The sequence below is a fragment of the Platalea leucorodia genome (genome assembly GCF_965183815.1).
Source record: "Platalea leucorodia genome assembly, chromosome: 4".
Classification (NCBI taxonomy): Eukaryota; Metazoa; Chordata; class Aves; order Pelecaniformes; family Threskiornithidae; genus Platalea; species Platalea leucorodia.
The window spans coordinates 127,021,082-127,042,408 of NC_138826.1; the positions used below are offsets into that span (position 1 = coordinate 127,021,082).

The following is a 21,327-nucleotide window of genomic DNA, read 5'->3' on the forward strand; positions in this document are numbered from 1 at the left end:
CCCGCTGTGGAGGGCTCCGGTGTCCCCCGGCCGGTGGCACGGCACACTGTCACCGGCCCAGGGGTGCTCCCTCCTCTCCGGGAGCCTGGGGACAGGGACAGGGACAGGGACAGGGGCAGGGACAGGGACAGGTCCTGGTCCCCCGGCCACGCCACGCTGAGGGGCCCAGCACCCCCCGCTTGAGCAGCCCCCAGCCCCGGTGACGGGAAGGGTCCCTGCCACCCCCGTGCCACCCCAGTGTCACCGCTGGTGACCGGGGCTCAGCAGCAGCGGTGGCGAGCGCGGCCTCGTCCCCGGCCCCAGCGATGGCTTCAAGGTCAAGCGCTGGAGAAGCCACCGGCCACGCGGCCGTGCCGGGCTCGGGGGCTGCTGCCTGCCTGCCCTCCTGCCTGCCCGCCTGCCTGCCCTCCTGCCTGCCCACCTGCCTGCCCACCTGCCTGCCCTCCTGTCTGCCCGCCTGCCTGCCCAACTGCCTGCCCAACTGCCTGCCCTCCTGCCTGCCCTCCTGCCTGCCCACCTGCCTGCCCACCTGCCTGCCCGCCTGCCTGCCCAACTGCCTGCCTGCCCGCCTGCCTGCCCGCCTGCCTGCCCGCCTGCCTGCCCAACTGCCTGCCCACCTGCCTGCCCGCCTGCCTGCCCGCCTGCCTGCCCGCCTGCCTGCCCAACTGCCTGCCTGCCTGCCTGCCCTTGTGCCTGCCTGCCCTCCTGCCTGCCCTCCTGCCTGCCCAACTGCCTGCCCTCCTGCCCTCCTGCCCCTCCTGCCTGCCCTCCTGCCCTCCTGCCTGCCCTCCTGCCCGCCCCCCCGCTCCCCGCCGAGCCCTGCCTGCCCCCGGCACCGGGCGAGGGACGCCCGCATGGGGACGAGGCCTCCGGGCGGGTCCCTTCGTGGTCCCGTGGCCACCCAGGCTGGGGGGGGGGCTCAGGGCCACCCCAGGGACCCCGCGGTGGGGGTCCCCCCCAGAGACCCCTTCCAGGGACCCCGCGGGGTGGCCCTCAGGGACCCCCAGAGGCCCTTAGCACCTCCAGTTACACCCCCGACACCTCCGGGGACCCCCAGCCCCCCCCCCCCCGAGACCTCCAGGGGCCCCCAAGGACCCCCAGGACCCCCGAGACCTCCAGGGACCCTCAAAGACCTCCAGAGACCCCCGAGGACGCCCAGGACCCCCTCTGACACCTCCTGGGACCCTCAAGGACCCCCCGAGACCTCCAGGGACCCCCAAAGACCCCCCAGCCCCCTCCCCGAGACCTCCAGGGACCCCCAGGACCCCCCCGACACATCCAGGGACCCTCAAAGACCCCCGGGCCCCCCGGAGACCTCCAGGGGCCCCCGAGGACCCCCAGGACCCCCCGACACCTCCTGGGACCCTCAAGGACCCCCTGAGACCCCCAAAGACCCCAGGACCCTCCCGAGACCTCCAGGGACCCCCGAGACCTCCAGGGACCCCTAAAGACCCCCCAGGTCCCCCTCGAGAGCTCCAGGGACCCCCAAGGACCCCTCCAAGACCTCCAGGGACCCCCAAGGACTTCGGGGGGAGGACCCCCCCCCAGCTCTTCCTGTAATTGCGCTCGCCGGCGGTCATGGGCGCAGCCCCCATCGCCTGCAAATGAAATGAACGCGGCCCTGCCATCAGCTGCCGGGAGCTGGGCGGCCAGCGGGGCCTCGCCGGCACCGGCCCCCATCGCCGGGGACAGCGGGGACAGCGGGGACGGCGGGGACGGCGGGGACAGCGGGGACGGTGGCCCCGCCACGCCGACACCCATGGGTGCCATTCACCGGTGGCCCCACGGACACTGGCGGTGAGGGGACCGGGGACCACTGCTGGGGTCCAGGGTGGGGGTCCGGGGTTAACGACCACTGCTGGGGTCCAGGGTGGGGGTCCAGGGTGGGGGTCCGGGGTTAACGACCGCCTTCGGGACCCAGGGTGGGGGTCCGGGGTGGGGGTCTGGGGTTAATGACCGCCTTCGGGACCCAGGGTGGGGGTCCAGGGTGGGGGTCTGGGGTTAACGACTGCCTTCGGGACCCAGGGTGGGGGTCCGGGGTTAACGACCGCCGCTGGGGTCCAGGGTGGGGGTCCGGGGTTAACAACCGCCTTTGGGACCCAGGGTTGGGACTCAGGGTGGGGGTCTGGGGTTAATGGCCACCTTTGGGACCCAGGGTGGGGGTCCAGGGTGGGGGTCCGGGGTTGGGACCCAGGGTGGGGGTCTGGGGTTAATGACCACCGTTGGGACCCAGGGTGGGGGTCCCACGATCACAACCCAGGCTTGGGGGGCACCCAGCTTTGGGTCCCAGGGTTGAGGTCCATGGGTGGGACCCGCGGTCGGGGTCCCGCCGTGGGACCCGGGGCTGCAGGAGGGGCTCAGCCCCCCATCTCCCCCCATCTGCCCCCCATCTCCCCCCCTCCCCAGCCGGCCCCAGCCTGGGGGCGCAGTTTCGCTCCCTGGGGACGAGGTGAACCGGGGGCGGGGGGGTGACACCAGCACGGAGGGGACCCCCCGACCGGGAGCGGCCACCGCACGACGCTTGACTACTTTTATTGGGCCTCCGAAGCTTTAAATACAGGCCGGGGGGGCGGCGCTGGCTGCGGGCGGGACGGAGGGGGGCAAGTTCAGCTGTCAGTCGGACCAAGGCGGGGGGCCGGGGGGCCAGGGCCGCCCCCCACCCCGGCATCCCCGGGGTACGGAGCTGCGGCCCCCCCGGCTCGGCTGCCCCGGGGGCCGGGATGGGACGGGACGAGGCGGGGAAGGAGGCTGGTGGTGGTGGTGGTGGTGGCGGCGGCGGGGGGGACGCGGGCCCCCAAGCATCCCTCAGCGGCTGTAGCCGAACTCGTCTGCGTCGTCCGCGCGGAAATCCCCGTAGCGCCAGAGGTTCAGCTGCAAGGGAGCGCAGGGGATGGGGCCGCGGCCTCCGCCGAGACGGGGGGCTGCAGCCGGCATCACCCCGGAGACGGGGGTACCACGGCCAGCATCACCCCGGAGATGGGGGTACCACAGCCAGCGTCAGCCCAGAGATGGGGGTACCACAGCCAGCATCACCCGGCAATGGGGGGTACCACGGCCAGCATCACCCCGGCGATGGGGGTACCACAGCCGGCATCACCCCGGCGATGAGGGTACCACGGCCAGCATCACCCCGGCAATGGGGGTACCACAGCCGGCATCACCCCGGCGATGGGGGTACCACAGCCAGCATCACCCCGGCGATGGGGGTACCACAGCCGGCATCACCCCGGCAATGGGGGGTACCACAGCCGGCATCACCCCGGCGATGGGGGTACCACAGCCGGCATCACCCCGGCGATGAGGGTACCACGGCCAGCATCACCCCGGCAATGGGGGGTACCACAGCCGGCATCACCCCGGCGATGGGGGTACCACGGCCAGCATCACCCCGAGGTCCCCGGCAGGGGCCGGGGCCGCGCTCCCGCCCCGCCGCCCCCCGCCCCACTCACCCGGGCGCTCTTGGCCGTCTCCTGGGCGTTCAGGTACTCGGTGATCTGCGGGGACAGAGGCGGGGTGAGCCCGCGCCCCCTCCCCGTGCACCCCGGGGACCCCCCACCCTGCCCCTCCGCGGCGCCCCGGGGTGGTGGCGGGGGGGGGAGGCGAGACCCCCACCCAGCCCGGCCCCCGGGAGAGAACACGGGCGTCTGGCTGGGGGTGGCCAGCGTTTGGGGGTCACCCCCCCGCTCCTGGAGCGCCGCCGCCGAGCCGGGATCGATGCGGCATCAGATGAGCCGGGGATCGACGGCCGCCGGCGGGGCAGAGCCCACCCGTCTCCCCCGTCGCCCCGCAGCACCTACCACTTTCTGGAACTGCTTCTCCTTGCGCACCTCCACCATGACCAGTCCCTCCTTCACCAGCCCCAGTCCCACGTCGCTCTTGGAGTCGGCGAACTGGAGGGTGACGTGGGGACAACCCGGTCCCAGGTGCTCCACGTTCAGCAGGCACTGGGTGTTCTGGATGTCCCGCACCACGCTGTCCACCGCGTCCGCCCGCGCGTCGTCCTGCGGCACGGCACGGCGCGGCATGGGACCCCCGCCGGGGACCCGGAGCCCCCCCAGTTCCCCGCACCCCCCGTACTCACGTCCTGGGGCACCTGGATGAAGGCGAACTTGTACTCGGTGGCCTGCGCCGGCAGGACGCGGGTGCTGAAGGCGGGGGGCAGAGCCGCCAGGCGCGTGGCGGGCAGCGTCTCCTTCTGCGGGGCAGAGAGGGCGCTGGGGCTGGGAGGGCACCCGAGGGTGCTGGGCACCCCGTGAGGGTGCTGGGGCTGGGAGGGCACCCGAGGGTGCTGGGCACCCCGTGAGGGGCACCGGGGCTGGGAGGGCACCCGAGGGTGCTGGGCACCCCGTGAGGGTGCTGGGGCTGGGAGGGCACCCGAGGGCGCTGGGCACCCTGTGACGGGCACCGGGGCTGGGAGGGCACTCGAGGGTGCTGGGCACCCCGTGACGGGCACCGGGGCTGGGAGGGCACTCGAGGGTGCTGGGCACCCCGTGAGGGCGCTGGGCACCTCGTGAGGGCACTGGGCACCCCGTGAGGGGCACTGGGGCTGGGAGGGCACCCGAGGGTGCTGGGCACCCCGTGAGGGCGCTGGGCACCTCGTGAGGGCACTGGGCACCCCGTGAGGGGCTCCCTGGTGCAGGCTGGAGGGAGGAAAATGTCAGCACGCAGCCCCAGGGATGGCTGGATGGGCGGACTGACGGACAGAGGGATGGCTGGACTGACGGACGGATGGGCACATGGATGGCTGGACAGATGGACAGATGGATAGACGGGTGGACGGATGGATGGACTGACAAGACGCATGGACGGATGGATGGACTGATGGAAATATGGATGGACAGACATATGGATGGACTAACAAGACGTATGGATGGATGGACAGACAGATGTATGGGCATATGGATGGGTGGATGGACTGATGGACGTATGGATGGACTGACAGACAGATGGATGGATGAATGGGTGGGTGGACTAACAAGACGTATGGAGGGACGGACGTATGGGCATATGGATGCGCGGATGGGTGGATGGATGGACTGACAGACGGACGGATGGGTGGACGGATGGATGGGTGGGTGGATGGATGGGTAGGTGGGTGGATGGATGGACGGACAGACGGATGGATGGATGGATGGGTGGGTGGATGGACGGGCTGACAGACGTACAGACAGACTGACAGACATACGGGCGGATGGACGGACAGACGGATGGATGGGTGGATGGACGGGCTGACAGACGTACCGACAGACTGACAGACATACGGGCGGATGGACGGACAGACGGATGGATGGATGGATGGGTGGGTGGATGGACGGGCTGACAGACGTACCGACAGACTGACAGACATACGGGCGGATGGACGGACAGACGGATGGCTCTGCACCCCAAGCCCCCACCACCCTGCCCCCGCCCGACGCCGGGGGGCAGCGCCAGCCCGGCAGCACTCACGTTGCCGTAGTCGATGTAGAAGATATGGACTTTGGCGGCCGACTCCACCTTCTCCACCCGGGCCCGGTACCTGGAACGGGGGGGGGTCACCCCCACAGGGTGCCTCAGCGTGGGGCAGCACCCCCCAGGGCCCCGCGCCGGGGGGGGCGGCCCCCGCCTCACCATTCTCCGTCGACGAACTTGGCGATGCAGAAGTCTCCGCGGCGCGGGGCGTAGGAGCCCTCCACGGGCGGGTGGCTGCCCACCTCGGCGCGCATGTTCTCCATCAGCTTCTCCAGCTGGGCGCCTGCGGAGGGGCCGCATCCTGCACCCGCCCCCCGGCCACCCCTGTCGCTCGCCCCGGGGCGGGGGGCCGCGCTCGTTTAACCCAGGACAGGCGGATTTTGGGGGGGCTGCCCATCAAACCCGAGAAGCTTCATCCCACCAAAAATAAAGCCCCCCCCACCTCCCGGTGGTAGAACACCCATGGGTGCTGGGGGGGGCACGCCCTGCCAGCGGGGACCGCGCTGGCACAGGAGGTGGGGGGGATTCGGAGCCGGCGCCGTGCCAGGCTGGGGGCCCCCCCGTCCCCATCCGTGTCCCTTAAAGCGGGGGACCCGCAGGGTGGGGGCGGAGAAGGGGGACCCCCGCCACGTCCCCTCACCCGTCTCCACGTCCTGCACGTAGAAGTGGAGATCGTCCGTGATCTCCGTCACGAAGACGGGCTTGTAGTTGGCCGTGCGCTCCTTCTCCTCCAGCACCGGCACCACCTCCTCAGCCGGGGTCTCCTCGTAGTGGGACCACACCTGGGGTGGGGAGGGGGACACTGGTTGGGGGACCCCACGGCCACGCTCGATGCCACCGGCAAGGGGACGATGGCAGCGCTGGCACCCAGCAGCTGGAGCATCCCTGGTCCCCAGCACCATGGATCTCATGTGCCTCGGGGTGGGGACATCCCTTGGGGTGGGGACATCTCTTGGCACGGGGACATCCCTTGGGTTGGGGACATCCCTTGGGGTGGGGACATCTCTTGGCACAGGGACATCCCTTGGGTTGGGGACATCCCTTGGGAAGGGGACATCTCTTGGGAAGGGGATATCTCTTGGAACAGGGACATCCCTTGGGGTGGGGACATCTCTTGGCACAGGGACATCCCTTGGGTTGGGGACATCCCTTGGGAAGGGGACATCTCTTGGGAAGGGGACATCCCTTGGGTTGGGGACATCCCTTGGGGTGGGGACATCTCTTGGAACAGGGACATCCCTTGGGGTGGGGACATCTCTTGGCACGGGGACATTCCTTGGGTTGGGGACATCCCTTGGGAAGGGGACATCTCTTGGGAAGGGGACATCCCTTGGGTTGGGGACATCCCTTGGGGTGGGGACATCTCTTGGCACAGGGACATCCCTTGGGTTGGGGACATCCCTTGGGAAGGGGACATCTCTTGGGAAGGGGATATCTCTTGGAACAGGGACACCCCTTGGGTTGGGGACATCCCTTGGGGTGAGGACATCCCTTGGGGAGGGGACATCTCTTGGAAGAGGGACATCCCTTGGGGTGGGGACATCCATCTCTTGGCATGAGGACATCCCTTGGGGTGGGGACATCCCTTGGCATGGGGACATCTCTTGGCACGGGGACATCCCTTGGGGTGGGGACATCCCTTGGGGAGGAGACATCTCTTGGGTAGGGGACATCTCTTGGGTAGGGGACATCCCTTGGGGTGGGGACATCCCTTGGGGAGGAGACATCTCTTGGGTAGGGGACATCTCTTGGGTAGGGGACATCCCTTGGGGTGGGGACATCCCTTGGGAAGGGGACATCTCTTGGGAAGGGGATATCTCTTGGAACAGGGACACCCCTTGGGTTGGGGACATCCCTTGGGGTGAGGACATCCCTTGGGGAGGGGACATCTCTTGGAACAGGGACATCCCTTGGGGTGGGGACATCCATCTCTTGGCACGAGGACATCCCTTGGGGTGGGGACATCCCTTGGCATGGGGACATCTCTTGGCACGGGGACATCCCTTGGGGTGGGGACATCCCTTGGGGAGGAGACATCTCTTGGGTAGGGGACATCTCTTGGGTAGGGGACATCCCTTGGGGTGGGGACATCCCTTGGGGAGGAGACATCTCTTGGGTAGGGGACATCCCTTGGGAAGGGGACATCTCTTGGAACAGGGACATCCCTTGAGGTGAGGACATCCCTCAGGGTGGGGACACCTCTTGGAACAGGGACATCCCTTGAGGTGAGGACATCCCTCAGGGTGGGGACACCTCTTGGCACAGGGACATCCCTCGGGGTGGGGACATCCCTCGGGACGGTCCAGCCCCACACTCACCTTCTCCTTCTTCTGCTTGGCGGCCTCCTCGGCGGCCAGCAGCGCCTTGTAGTAGGGGCTGCGCTCGGCGGTGAAGTGGACCTTGGAGAGGGCGTGCTCCACCAGGGCCACCGACAGGTTGAGGCCCTCGATGTGCAGCCAGCCGATGAAGTTCCCCGCCTTGTCCATGCTCTCCACCTCCACCTCCACCTGCGGGCAGCCATGTCAGCCCCCGCACCCTCGGCGGCGGGCAGGAGCCGGCCACGCACCTGTCCCCACCCCAAGCTCTGATCTGCTCTGGCACCCAGCTCTGTGCCATGGCACCCAGCTCTGCTCCTGGGCACCCAGATCTGCTCCATGGGCACCCAGCTCTGCTCCTGGGCACCCAGATCTGTGCCGTGGCACCCTGTTCTGCTCCATGGGCACCCAGCTCTGCTCCATGGCACCCAGGTCTGCTCCATGGCACCCAGACCTGATCCATGGGCACCCAGCTCTGCTCCATGGCACCCAGATCTGTGCCACGGCACCCAGACCTGATCCATGGGCACCCAGCTCTGACCCATGGGCACCCAGCTCTGCTCCCGGGCACCCAGCTCTGACCCATGGGCACCCAGCTCTGCTCCTGGGCACCCGGCTCTGCTCCCTGGCACCCAACTCTGACCCACGGGCACCCAGCTCTGTGCCATGGCACCCAGCTCTGACCCATGGGCACCCAGCTCTGCTCCTGGGCACCCAGGTCTGCACCACGGCACCCAGCTCTGCTCCCAGCAATGCCCAGAAGGGAACCAGCAAGGGTTCCCACCATCCTCTGCGTCTCCAGCTCCCTGCCCGCTCCCTGCCTGCACCCGGGAGCAGCGGGGACCACAGGCAGAGCCCGGCAGGGAGGCAGCTCTGCCTGCTCCATGGCTCTGCCTGCGCCCCGTCCTGCCGCATCTGCCTGCCAAGGGAAGGGCCCGGTGCTCACACGGCACCCAGAGCAAACCGGAGTGTGCAAACCGGAGTGTGCAAACCAGGGTGTGCAAACCGGAGTGTGCAAACCAGAGAACAAAGCCAAGAGCAAACTTGAGTGTGCAACCCAGAGTGTGCAAACCAGAGAGCAAACCAGAGTGTGTAAACCAGCGTGCAAACCTGAGAGCAAACTGGAGTGTGCAAACTGTATTGTGCAAACCCGAGAGCAAACCGGAGTGTGCAAACCAGGGTGTGCAAACCAGAGAACAAAGCCGAGAGCAAACTGGAGTGTGCAACCAAGAGTGTGCACAGCAGAGAGCAAACTGGAGTGTGCAAAACGGGGTGTGCACACCAGAGAGCAAACTGGGGTGTGCAAACCAGCGACAGCAAGTTGGGGTGTGCAACCCAGTGAGAGCAAACCGGAGCGTGCAAACCCGAGAGCACACTGGAGCGTGCAAGCCGGCCACCGCTGGCAGCCCTGCCCCGGCGCAGAGCAGCGCTGCCGCCGGGATCTCCGAGGCCGGGGCGTGTGTGTCACTGCCCGTCCCAGCCGCGCGGAGGTTTATTGCGATGCTGCGCGGGCAGGGAGCAGCCCCCGGGCCCCCCGCCCACCCCCGGGCACCCCAGTAACCCCCGTTAATCCCCTACTGGGGGTTGAAGCCCCCAAACGAGTGGATTTGCAAAGTGCCGCTCCTTGCAGGGCGCGTGGCATCGGCCGGCGCCTCCCGGGGCGCAGGGGGCGCGGGTAACGGGGGGCTGCGCGGGTAACGGGGGGCTGCGCGGGCAGCGGGGCGCGGGCACCGCCGAGCCCCCCGGCGCGGTCCCCAGGCCAGGGGCTTGCAGCCCCACGGCGCTTTGGGGGGGCAGGCAGGAGGTGCCGGGCAGGCAGGAGATGCTGAGCAGGCAGGAGATGCCACGCAGGCAGGAGGTGCTGCACAGGCAGGAGATGCTGAGCAGGCAGGAGACACCATGCAGGCAGGAGACGCCGCGCAGGCAGGAGATGCCATGTAGGCAGGAAATGCTGAGCAGGCAGGAGATGCTGTGCAGGCAGTAGATGCTGAGCAGGCAGGAGATGCAGGGCAGGCAGGAGACGCCGCGCAGGCAGGAGACGCCGTGCAGGGAAGAGATGCCATGCGGGCAGGAGATGCTGAGCAGGCAGGAGATGCCATGCAGGCAAGAGACGCCGCGCAGGCAGGAGACGCTGCACAGGCAGGAGATGCTGCGCAGGCAGGAGACACCGCACAGGCAGGAGATGTTGCAGATGGACCCACGGGCCCAGCCGTGCCCAGCGCCCCAGGGCAGCACCCGAGCCCTGCCCAGGGTGGGCACCCACCCGCCCCCACCCCAGGCCCACCCCGCCGCGAAGAGCGGGGCCCCGGGACGAGGAGCCCCCCGAAAGGGCCGCCCCGGGGGGCACCAGCGTGGGGGGCCGGGGGCCGGCCCAGCCCCGGCGCTCCCGCGCACATAAAGCCCCTTTGAGAGCGCCCGTGGGGCGGCAGCGAGCCAAGGCCGCCGGCACGCGCCCGGCATGCTGATCGCCTCCGCTGCCGCCGCCGAGGAAGAGGAGGGAGCGCGGAGGCCCCCAGCATCCTCCCGCCGGGAGGGCCGGAGCCCTCGGGGTGCGCCACACCGTGCCCGGGGCGCCGAGCCCGATCCCCCCGACCACGGCGGCGAGCGGGCGAGCGGGGCCGGCAGCGCAGAAAGTCGTTTGCCACGGGCAGGCGATGGGTCACGGCCTGGGCAGGGCAAGGGCCGTGCCCCCCGGCTGCGGTGTGCCCGCGGCGGCCGTAGCGCCCGGTCCGTAACGCCCGGAGCAAGGCTCTGTCGCGGCCTCCGGCACGAGGCTGCATTTCCATCTAGCGGCAGCCGGACTGAACGGCAGCGGGACGCGGCGCAGCCAGTGCGGCACCGCACGCCTCGGCCCCGGCCGAACGTGACCCCCGGGCAGCCCCTTCCCAAACCTCCTCTCCGCCAGGCCAGTGTGGCCGTAACCGCAGCCGCCCGCGGCGCAGCGGGTGCTGGCAGAGCAGCCGGGGTGCTCCCCGCTGCCCGCACCCCTGCCCGCTCCGGCGAGTGCTGACCCGCGGCACCGCGAGGCCTCCCGGCACTGCACCGACCTCCGCTCCATCACCGGGAGCACCGGCACTTCGCCGGCCGCATCCCTCCACCATCAGTCCCTCGTCAGGGGCCGGTGGCTAACTGCATCCGCCTGGCTGCCGGCCGCACGCCCGGAGCTGCAGCGGGGCTGGCGGCCAGCTGGTGCGCGGCGGTGGGTGCGTGGCTCGGCACCGCGGCGCTGCCGGGGATGGGCAGAGGGTCGTCGTCTTCCCGCAGCCCCTTCCAGCCGCCGGAGCTGCAGCCCAGGACGGGGTTTGGCTCGCGGCCGCTGCGGCCACCGGGCCGGCGCACGCCGGCGCGGGGTGTGTGGCAGAGGCAGCGGCCACGCCGCTCCCGCCGGGGATGGAGGAGGGAGAGGCGCGGTTTGGGCCGAGTGGGAGACGGATGGGCCCTCGCGCCGCTTTACGGGTGCCACGGTGCCATAATTTAATTACCCCGCTGTAGCCTTCTGTGCGGTTAATTGTGTTTGGCTCTGCCGGCGCTGCCGGACACGGAGCTGTTTTCCCATCCCGAAGCTCATCAATCCTGGCCTAACCTTTCCGCGTTGCTTAAAAAAGCCTCGCGGCATCCCTCTGCCCTTCCACCGCGCAGGCCGCCAGCACGGCGCCTGCCACGGCACGTGCGCGGCACGGCCCGGGGCCGCTGGCACGCCGCGGGGCAGGAGGAGGCCCCGGTTTGCCCGCCGGCCCCAGGGATGCTCGTGCCGCCTCCGGCCGGGCTGACGGCACCCCACGCGCGCAAGGTGGGACCCCCACGCTGCCGCGGGGGTGACGCTCGGGTGGTAACGGCGTCCCTGTCCCCCGTGCCACCCGCCGGCGAGGGGACGAGCCGGACGCGGGCTGGCGGTAAGATCTTTGCTTCGGCAGGGACGGGACGCAACCGCGGCTATGGGGGGACCCACCCGTGGGGTACGCGAGGCCATCGGGGCCTGCGGCACCCGGGGGACATCGCTGCCACCGACGTGGGGACAGTGACCCCCAGCTGGGGCCCGGCACCCTGCGGGGAGTCCCGGGGGGGTCCCGGCCCCGCTCCCTTGCGCAGCGGGTGCTGTCGGCACGGCCCCGTCCCGCCAGCCCCCCGTCCCACCCCGCTCCATCCCGACTCGGGGGCGGGGGCCCCGCAGACACCGAAATCCGGCGCGGGGTCCCCGGGGCGCAGGCGCGGGGCTTCGATCAGACACCAGAGAATCCACAGAAGATGGCGGTGGGTTTTATCCCCCCCGCCATGGAGAGAAGCTCCCGGGTCCCCCCACCGCCGCACCCCCGGCCCCTCCTCGCTGCCAGCCGGGGGCACCCAGGACCCCGGGGGCACCCAGGACCCCGGGGACCCCCATCTCTGGAGGCACCCGAGTCACCCCGGTGCTGCCGGCGGCCTCGCATCCCGCGGGGACGCATCCAGAGCCGAGGCGGGCGCCGCGCCGAGGGAGCCCCCGGCCCCCCGCCCGCGCCCTCCTTCTCTTGTCTTAATTAAAGCTCGGCCGAGGCTCCTCCGGAGCTGCCACCCGGGGCCCTGCCGCCGCGCGGGACGTTTCGGTGCTGCCGGCGAGCCCCTCGGCCGCCGGCGGCTCGACGGGGCGTCGAAGAGCGCGGTGGGGGGCCAGGCTCCCCGGTGAGAGGGTCCCGCTCCGTGTCCCCGCAGCCCTGCGACGGCGCCCACCGGGGTGCCACTCACCCCGCGGCGTCGCGGCAGGGGCCGCCCCGGCGCTGGCACCCACAGGACCCTGCGGGTGCTGGCGTTTGCCCCCCGGGTTCGTTACCCGGCCGGTGCTCATTACCCAGCTGCCGGGGGGGGGGGGGAGGCAGGGCACCCAGGCGCACCCCCCCCAGCCCGTACCCCAAAAAGCGGGCAGCACCCACGCGCCCGGCAGCGCGCCCGCTCCCCAGCCCACGGCGGAGCCCCCCGCTGCCGCAGAGCCGGGCTCGTCCTCTCCATCAGTGTCCCAGCGTGTGTCAGGTCTCAGCCCGCCCGGGGGGGGGGGTCCGCGGCCCCCGCTGGGTTGGGTGCCGGGTCCCCGCGCTGGGGGTGGGGGCCGCCAGCCACGGACGGAGCCGCGTCCCCCCCATCACCTTAAAGCTGCCGAGCTGCTCCGTCCGTCCATCCGTCCGTCTGTCCGTCAGTCATCACCCCCCCCCCCGCCATATCCCCAGCGCGGTCCCCCGCAGGGAGGAGGAGGAGGAAGCAGACCCATCCCGCATCTTCCTCCCGCAGCAGCAAAGCCCGAAAATCGCAAGCGGCCGCCGCAGCGGGGAAGGCGGGGAAGGGGCGGGGGGCGCCGGGGCCGGCGGGACCGAGCGTCGCCCCCCGCCGCCCCCCGCCGCCCCCCGCCGCCGCCGCCGGGATGCGTCAGCGATCGCTGCGCGCTGCCGCTGAAGGACAAAAGGATGCGAGAGCCGCCTGCGCGGCTGCCGCCCGCACCGCCCGCACCGCCCGCACCGCCCGCACCGCCCGCGCCCCCCGCGCCCCCCGCGCCCCCCGCGGCCCCCGCGGCCCCCGCCGCCGCCCCGCGCCGCCGCCGGGCCCGCACGCCCGCTAGCACCGGCCGCGGAGGGGGAGGCGGGGAGGGCGGAGGAGGAGGCGGAGGAGGAGGAGGAGGAGGAGGAGGAGGAGGAGGAGGAGGAGGAGGAGGAGGAGGAGGAGGATGCCCGCCGGCCCCGGGGCCGCCGCCGCCACCGCCGCACCGCGCCGGGGGTCCCGCACCTGAAGGCGACGCCGCCCGGAGCCAGGCGGGAGCGCGGGACGCAGAGGCGGGAGGGGGGGGACGGGGACGGGACCCCCCCGCAACCGGGCCCCGCCGCGCCGGGCTCTGCCCCCCCCCGCTCCCCCCTCTCCTCCGGGGCTCCCGCCCGGGCATTGATTCCCCGGGGGCCGGCTGCTCGGGCTTGAGCCTTCCCGGTCATTTCTATTTTTTGTCTTAATTTTCCATTTTTCTCTCTCATTTTGGTTTTCCGTTTTATCTTAATTTTTCTTTTTTTTTTTTTTTTTATTTTTCCATTTTTATTTTTTTCTTTTCCGTTTCCCTTTTTCCCCTTCCCTTTTTTCCCTTTTCCCTTCCCTTTTTTCCCTTCCCTTTTCCCTTCCCTTTTTTCCCTTCCCTTTTTCCTTTCCCTTTTTCCCTTCCCTTTCCCCTTCCCCTTCCCTCCTCTCCCTCTCCTTTTCCCCTTCCCCGTCCCCCCGTCCCTGCCTCCCCGTCCCTGCCTCCCCGTCCCCGTCCCCATCCCCATCCCCGTCCCCATCCCCGTCCCCATCCCCGGCCCCGGCCCGGCCCGGCCCGGCCCGGCCCGGTCCCCCGCCGCTGCCCGCCGCGGGCGGGGCCGCCATGCCGGCCGGCCCGGGGCTGCCCCGCGGCCGGAGCTGCCAGGCCGGGGCCGGCGGGGCGGCGGGGCTCGCCGCGGTGGGGGGCAGCCGGGCCCCCGCTTAGCCGCCCCCCCCCCCCCCCCCCCCGCAGCCTCCAGGAGCCATTTTGTCTTTTTTTTTGGTCTTTTTTTGCCTTCCCCCCCCCCCCCCCCCCGCAGCCGCCCCCGCTGCCCCCGCCGGGCGCCGAGCCCCCCGGAGCGGCCCCCGCCCCCGCCCCAGGTAGGTACGGCCGGAGAGCGGGGCTCGGCGGGAGGGAGGGCACCTCTCCCCCCCCCCCCCCCCCCCATCGCTTTTTTGGGGGTGAAATCTTCCTCCCCCCCCTCCTCCTCCTCCTCGCCCCCCCCCCCGGCCCCCCGACCCCCCCCCTCCGGCCAGCCGGGCCCAGCTTGTCGGAGCCGGGAGAGGGGGGGGCCCTGAGCCAGTTCTCCTTTTCACGCCGACATCCCCAGACGATGGTGAATGATGAACGTGCCACATCATGAAGCTCTTGTGGCAGGTAACTGTGCACCACCACCGCCGCCGCCGCGCCTGGAGAGCTGCCCTGGTCTCCTACCTGACGGTACACGCGTGGATCCTATACGTTGCCGCCGCCTCCCCCGGACCCCAGAGCTGCCCCTCCGTTTGCTCCTGCAGTAACCAGTTCAGCAAGGTGGTCTGCACCCGGCGCGGCCTCGCCGAGGTGCCCCCCGGCATCCCCTCCAACACCCGCTATCTCAACCTGATGGAGAACAACATCCAGCTGATCCAGGCGGACACCTTCCGCCACCTGCACCACCTGGAGGTCCTGCAGCTGGGCAGGAACGCCATCCGGCAGATCGAGGTGGGGGCTTTCAACGGGCTGGCCAGCCTCAACACCCTGGAGCTCTTCGACAACTGGCTGACCGTCATCCCCAGCGGGGCCTTCGAGTACCTCTCCAAGCTGCGGGAGCTGTGGCTGAGGAACAACCCCATCGAGAGCATCCCCTCGTACGCCTTCAACCGGGTGCCCTCCCTCATGCGCCTGGACCTGGGCGAGCTGAAGAAGCTGGAGTACATCTCCGAGGGGGCTTTCGAGGGGTTGTACAACCTCAAGTACCTGAACCTGGGGATGTGCAACATCAAGGACATGCCCAACCTGACGCCCCTGGTGGGGCTGGAGGAGCTGGAGATGTCGGGCAATAACTTCCCCGAGATCAAACCGGGCTCCTTCCACGGGCTCAAGTCCCTCAAAAAGCTCTGGATTATGAACTCGCAGATCAACCTGATCGAGCGGAACGCCTTCGACGACCTGACGGCGCTGGTGGAGCTCAACCTGGCCCACAACAACCTCTCCTCCCTGCCCCACGACCTCTTCGCCCCGCTGCGGTACCTGGTGGAGCTCCACCTGCACCACAACCCCTGGGACTGCGACTGCGACATCCTCTGGCTGTCGTGGTGGCTGCGGGAGTACATCCCCACCAACTCCACCTGCTGCGGGCGCTGCCATGCCCCCCTGCACATGCGGGGCAGGTTCCTGGTGGAGGTGGACCAGACCTCCTTCCAGTGCTCGGCGCCCTTCATCATGGACGCCCCCATGGACCTCAACATCTCCGAGGGGCGGGTGGCCGAGCTCAAGTGTCGAACTCCTTCCATGTCCTCCGTTAGGTGGTTGCTGCCTAACGGGACGGTCCTGAGCCACGCGTCCAGCCACCCGCGCATCTCCGTCCTCAACGACGGCACCTTGAACTTCTCCCACGTCCTGTTGACGGACACCGGGGTTTACACCTGCATGGTGACCAACGTGGCGGGGAACTCCAACGCCTCGGCCTACCTCAACGTGAGCACGGCCGAGCTCAACACCTCCAACTACAGCTTCTTCACCACCGTCACGGTGGAGACCACCGAGATCTCCCCGGAGGACATCTCCCCCAAGTTCACCAAGCCCGTCCCCACCACCTCGACGGGCTACCAGCCGGCGTACACTACCACCACCACCGTCCTGGTCCAGACCACGCGGACGCCCAAGCAGGTGGCGGTCCCCACCGCCGACTCCGGCGACAAGATGCAGACCAGCCTGGACGAGGTGATGAAGACCACCAAGATCATCATCGGTTGCTTCGTGGCGGTGACGCTCCTGGCCGCGGCCATGCTCATCGTCTTCTACAAACTCCGCAAGCGACACCAGCAACGCAGCACCGTGACGGCCGCCCGGACGGTCGAGATCATCCAGGTGGACGAGGACATCCCGACGGCGCCGGCGACCGCGACGGCGCCGACGGCGCCCGCCGGCGTAGCAGGTGAGGGGGCGGTCGTGCTGCCCGCCGTTCACGACCACGTTAACTACGCCGCCTACAAGGCGGCCGCCGGGGCCCACTGGACAGAGAACAGCCTGGGGAACTCGCTGCACCCCCCCGGCACCCCGCTCTCCGACCCCTACGTCATCCACACCCACCCCAAGGAGAAAGTCCAGGAAACCCAGATCTGACTTTTTCGGTTGGGTTATTTTGGGGTTTTTTGTTGTTTTTTTGGGGGGGGGGGGGGGGGCTTTTTTTCTTCCCTCCCGAAATTAATGCAATAGAATGCACAAAACCCCGAACGGAAAAAAAAAAAAAAAAAAAACCAACACAAAAAAACCAACAAAAACTAAAAAAAAAAAAAGGGGGAAAAAAAAAAATAGCAACTTTTGTACAGAGCGGGGGAGAGACTTTTTTTTCTTGTACATGCTTATATATTCAATCTATGGGCTGAGAAGAGAAGCAGATTATATTAAAATTTAAAAAAAAAAAAAAATAACAAAAAAAACCCCAGCCACAAAGAAACTATTTTCTAACTCGCAGGTTCCAGCTAAAACGAGGGAGAGGGGGGAGGAAAAAAAAAAAAAAAACGACAAAAAAAATTCAAATTTGCAGAAAGCGGCGGCGGCGGGGCCCCGTGCGCGGTGCAGCGCGGCGCAGCGCGGCGCAGCGCGGGGGTGACGCCGGAGCGGGGAGCGGCGGGGGGGGGGGGGTTGGAGGATGGGGGGGGTTTGCGGCCGGACCCCCGTCCCCCGGCGCTTGCCCTGGCCACCGGCCGCCTTCACCGGCCGCGCCGGCGTCCGACCGGAGCAGGGAGCGGGACGGCGGGCCGAGCCGCCGCGCTGTGCCAAAATCTTCCAAATGCAATAAAGAAATTCATTTTTGGGGCTTTTTTTGGGGGGGGGGGGGGCAGCCTGTGGCCGCCGGCACCGCATTACCGCAAAAAATTCGCAAAAAACCCCCAAGAAAAGGGGAAAAAAAAGGCCCCCGGGTGGGGGGGTGGGGGGTGGCGGCGGGGTGCCCCCCGCTCCGCTCCCAGCCCCCTCCCCGCTGCACCGCATCCGCAGGGCCCCGGCGCGCGCAACCGCACCGGCACCGGGCACCGGGCACCGGGCTGCGCCGCCGGCACAGGGCTAAGGCTCCTGGGGGGCCGGGGCCCCCCCGGGACCTGACGTATGATTGTAGCCCACCTTCAGCAACGCGCTGCGATTTTTAGTCCTTTTTTTGGGTTGTTTTTTTTTTTTTTTTTTGTTGGGGGGGGGGTATTTTTCCACCCCACCCCCCCTTCCCCAGGTGGGGGGCGAGGGTGGGGACCCCCCCCCCCCGCCCCAAGCCCACCCCGAGGGCTGCTCATGGAAATTAAGGGCTCGGGGGGCTCAGCCCGGCGATGGGAGGGGGCCGGGGGGGCCACCGGTAGCCGCGGTGGCTACCAGGGGTCCCGGCGGGGACGGCAAGTGCCTCGGGGGGGGTCCCGAGGGGCTGGGGGGGTCCGGGTGGGGGGGGGGGGCGGGCAGTGGGGGGGTTCCCCCCGGCCGCTCGGGCACTGGAACTACTTTAATTTCTTATTTTAGCTTTAAAAAAAAAAAAAAAAGAAAAATTTACCGGAGGGTGGCAAATGTGGACGAGAGGGGGGGGGCGCGGGGGGGCGAAGGCGGGCGGCGCCGCAGAAGTTATATCTATATCTATCTCTATATAAACGCCAGAGCGACCTGACTGTACTCTGCGAAACAAGCGGAACAAAAAACCAACAAAAAGAAAAAAAAGAAAAAAAAAAAACCAAACCTAAAAAAACAAGTGTATTTTTGTATTTTAATAAATATTGTTCAAAATTTGTAATGCCGTGTCGCTGAGGGGTGAAGGCGGGGGGGCGGGGGGCTGCCCTGGCCCCCCCCCAGCGCTGCCGCGGCCGCGGGTCGGCCTTCCCGGCAGCAAAAAGCTTCCAAACCCAAATTGCGGCGGGGACGGGGGGGAAATGGGGGGGGGAGGTGGGGGGCTGCCCCGGATCGGGGCCCAAAGGTGCCGGCAGCGGGGGCATCGCCGGCTTTGGGCCCCCCCCCCAGCTCCGGCACCCAGCCGCACGTGGGAACGCCGGGACCCCCGGCATCGCCGGCTTTCGGGCACCGCCGCGGCGGGCACCCCAGCCTGGGACCCCCCGGCCTCGGCGGGGCTGCCTGGGGGGGCCGGGGCCGATCCCCCGCCGATTTCTGGGTTCCCCGGCTGGAAAAATCTGAATTCGCCATTGAAGGAGGGAGCGGGGGGATAAAGGCGGGAGTGAATCACCCGGCAGCGGCTGCCCGCGCCCCAAGGTGCTCGGGCAGGGGAAGGGGGCCGAGGCCACCCCCGGCACCGCCGCAGGGCAGCGGGACCCCCGGCTGCATGGGGCCATGGGGACCCCCGGCTGCGCGGGGACACCGGGACCCCCGGCTGCATGGGGCCATGGGGACCCCCGGCTGCGCGGGGACACCGGGCCCCCCGGCTGCGCGGGGCCATGGGGACCCCCGGCTGCATGGGGACACCGGGCCCCCCGGCTGCGCGGGGCCATGGGGACCCCCGGCTCTGCGGGGACACCGGGACCCCCGGCTGCATGGGGCCATGGGGACCCCCGGCTGCGCGGGGACACCGGGACCCCCGGCTGTGCAAGGCCATGGGGACCCCCGGCTGCGCGGGGACACCGGGACCCCCGGCCACACGGGGCCATGGGGACCCCCGGCTCTGCGGGGACACCGGGCCCCCCGGCTGTGCAAGGCCATGGGGACCCCCGGCTCTGCGGGGACACCAGGACCCCCAGCTGCGCGGGGCCATGGGGACCCCCGGCTCTGCGGGGACACCGGGACCCCCGGCCACACGGGGCCATGGGGACCCCCGGCTCTGCGGGGACACCGGGCCCCCCGGCTGCGCGGGGCCATGGGGACCCCAAGTGTGCGGGGACACCGGGACCCCCGGCTGCGCGGGGACGCGGGGAGCCCCGGGTGCCAGCGGCAGGGACACAGGGTGCCCTGGGTGCTGGTGGTGGGGACGCGGGGGTCCCCGAGGTGCCACCCCCATCCCAGCCCTCGCGGCAGTGACGGTGCCCGCCGGCAGCCCTGGGGCCACCCTTGCGCCGTCCCCGCCGGCACCGGGGATGGAACGGGGACCCCCGGGGACCCCATCGCCCAGCCCGGGGATGCCGAGGGGAGGAGACCCCCCGGCACCCGGCCTCACCGGCTCCCGTGCCGGGACCCAGCCGTCGCGCAGCGCCCAGCCGCCGTGGAGCTGCCGCGGTCCTCACGTCGGGAGTTTAACGTCGGGGTTTCGGGGTGGGTGTCTTTTTTGGGGGGGTTTTGGGGAAATCCGGGCAGGTTTCTATCAGAACGCGTCTGCTTTTCTCTTTGTCGCTCCGGCTGATCTGCGAACGCAAGCAGCGCTCCCCAGCCCGGGCCGTGCTGCGGCCTTCCTCCCCGCGGCACCTCCGCACTCCTCCTCCCCGCGGCACCTGCGCCGGGGCGCGCGGCCCACCCTCCCGTTGGGCGCGAGGCAGGAGGGACGGGGCCGAAGCCGCAGATCCGTCTTATTTAAGCGCTTAGCTTTCATTTTGGCCTTCCAGTAGAGCCCCCGAGGAAATCATCCCCCCGCCGCTGCAAAAAATGGGGGGGGGGGGGAGCGTGGGGGGCTCTGCGGCGGGCACGGAGGGGCTGCGGGCAGCCAGGGCGCGCATCGGGGGGGGCTGTGGTGCCGTGGGGGCAAGGGGCGATGCAGGGGGGACGGGGGGCTGCGGTGGCACCGGTGCGGGGGGCTGCAGTGCGAGGCGATGGAGGGCGTGCGGCGTGACCGGTGCAAGGGGTTGCAATGCGATGCAGGGGTGCAAGGGGTTGCGGTGTGATCAGTGCAAGGGGTTGCAATGTGATGCAGGGGTGCAAAGGGTTGTTGCATGATCAGTGCAAGAGGTTGCAATGTGATGCAGGGGTGCAAGGGGTTTCAACGCAATGCAGGGGTGCAAGGGGTTGAGGTGTGATCAGATCAGTGCAAGGGGTTGCAATGCGATGCAGGGGTGCAAAGGGTTGTGGCGTGATCAGTGCAAGAGGTTGCAATGTGATGAAGGGGTGCAAGGGGTTGCAATGAGATGCAGGGGTGCAAAGGGTTGTGGCGTGATCAGTGCAAGAGGTTGCAAAGCGATGCAGGGGTGCAAGGGGTTGCAAAGCGATGCAGGGGTGCAAGGGGTTGCAGCGCGATCAGAGGGGCTGCGGTGTGATCAGTGCAAGAGGTTGCAGTGTGATGCGGTGGAGGGCCTGCAGGGCGATTGGGGGCTGCAGAGCGATCAGGGGGGTTGCAGAGCAGTTGGGGGACTGGAGAGCAATGAGGGGCTGCAGCGCCATCAGGGGGGTTGCAGCCTGATCAGTGCAAGGGGCTGCAGTGTGAGGTGATGCAGGGTTGCAGCGTGCTTGGGGGCTGCAGTGCAATCAGCGCAAGGGGTTGCGATGCGGTGGGATGGAGGCTTGCAGCGCGATCAGCATCAGGGGCTGCAGCGTGAGCAGGGGGGCTGCAGTGTGACCAGCGCAAGGGGTTGCAATGCAGTCGGGGGGGGCTGCAGGGGTAGCGAGGGGCTGCAGCATGCTCAGGGGGCTGCAGCGTGATGGGGTGGGGGGCTGCAGCATGCTCGGGGGGCTGCAGCATGCTTGGGGGCCTGCAGTGCACTCCGGGGGCTGCAGCGTGATGGGGTAGGGGGCTGCAGCATGCTCAGGGGGCTGCAGCGTGATGGGGTAGAGGGGTTGCAGCGTGCTCGGGGGGCTGCAGCGTACTCGGGGGGCTGCAGCGTGCTCAGATGAGGCCGGGGTAAAACTTTCCTGCCTGGATCTCCCACCACATCTGCGGGCAGGGGGCTGGCAGTGCGGGCAGGGGGCTGGCAGTGCAGGCAGGGGCCTGGCAGTGCG

The 21,327-nt window shown here is 69.3% G+C and overlaps 2 protein-coding genes across 2 annotated transcripts in view; one reads left to right on the forward strand and one right to left on the reverse strand.

Annotated features, from left to right (window-relative positions):
• Positions 1-2,524: 2,524 nt before the first annotated feature.
• The window catches only part of SND1 (staphylococcal nuclease and tudor domain containing 1), a 134,365-nt gene continuing 115,562 nt past the window's right edge, over positions 2,525-21,327 (reverse strand). The window contains exons 17-24 of the mRNA XM_082310600.1: positions 7,770-7,958; positions 6,092-6,233; positions 5,611-5,734; positions 5,449-5,518; positions 4,082-4,195; positions 3,798-4,001; positions 3,450-3,494; positions 2,525-2,871 (exon numbers count right to left, since the gene is read on the reverse strand). Of these exons, the coding sequence (XP_082166726.1) occupies positions 2,806-2,871; positions 3,450-3,494; positions 3,798-4,001; positions 4,082-4,195; positions 5,449-5,518; positions 5,611-5,734; positions 6,092-6,233; positions 7,770-7,958 (954 nt within the window). The 3' untranslated portion in view covers positions 2,525-2,805. The remainder of the gene's footprint in view (positions 2,872-3,449; positions 3,495-3,797; positions 4,002-4,081; positions 4,196-5,448; positions 5,519-5,610; positions 5,735-6,091; positions 6,234-7,769; positions 7,959-21,327) is intronic.
• LRRC4 (leucine rich repeat containing 4) lies at positions 14,647-16,611 on the forward strand (the record flags this gene model as incomplete). Its single annotated transcript, XM_082311085.1, has 1 exon — positions 14,647-16,611. The coding sequence occupies one exon, from the start codon at positions 14,647-14,649 to the stop codon at positions 16,609-16,611; it is 1,965 nt and encodes a 654-aa protein (XP_082167211.1).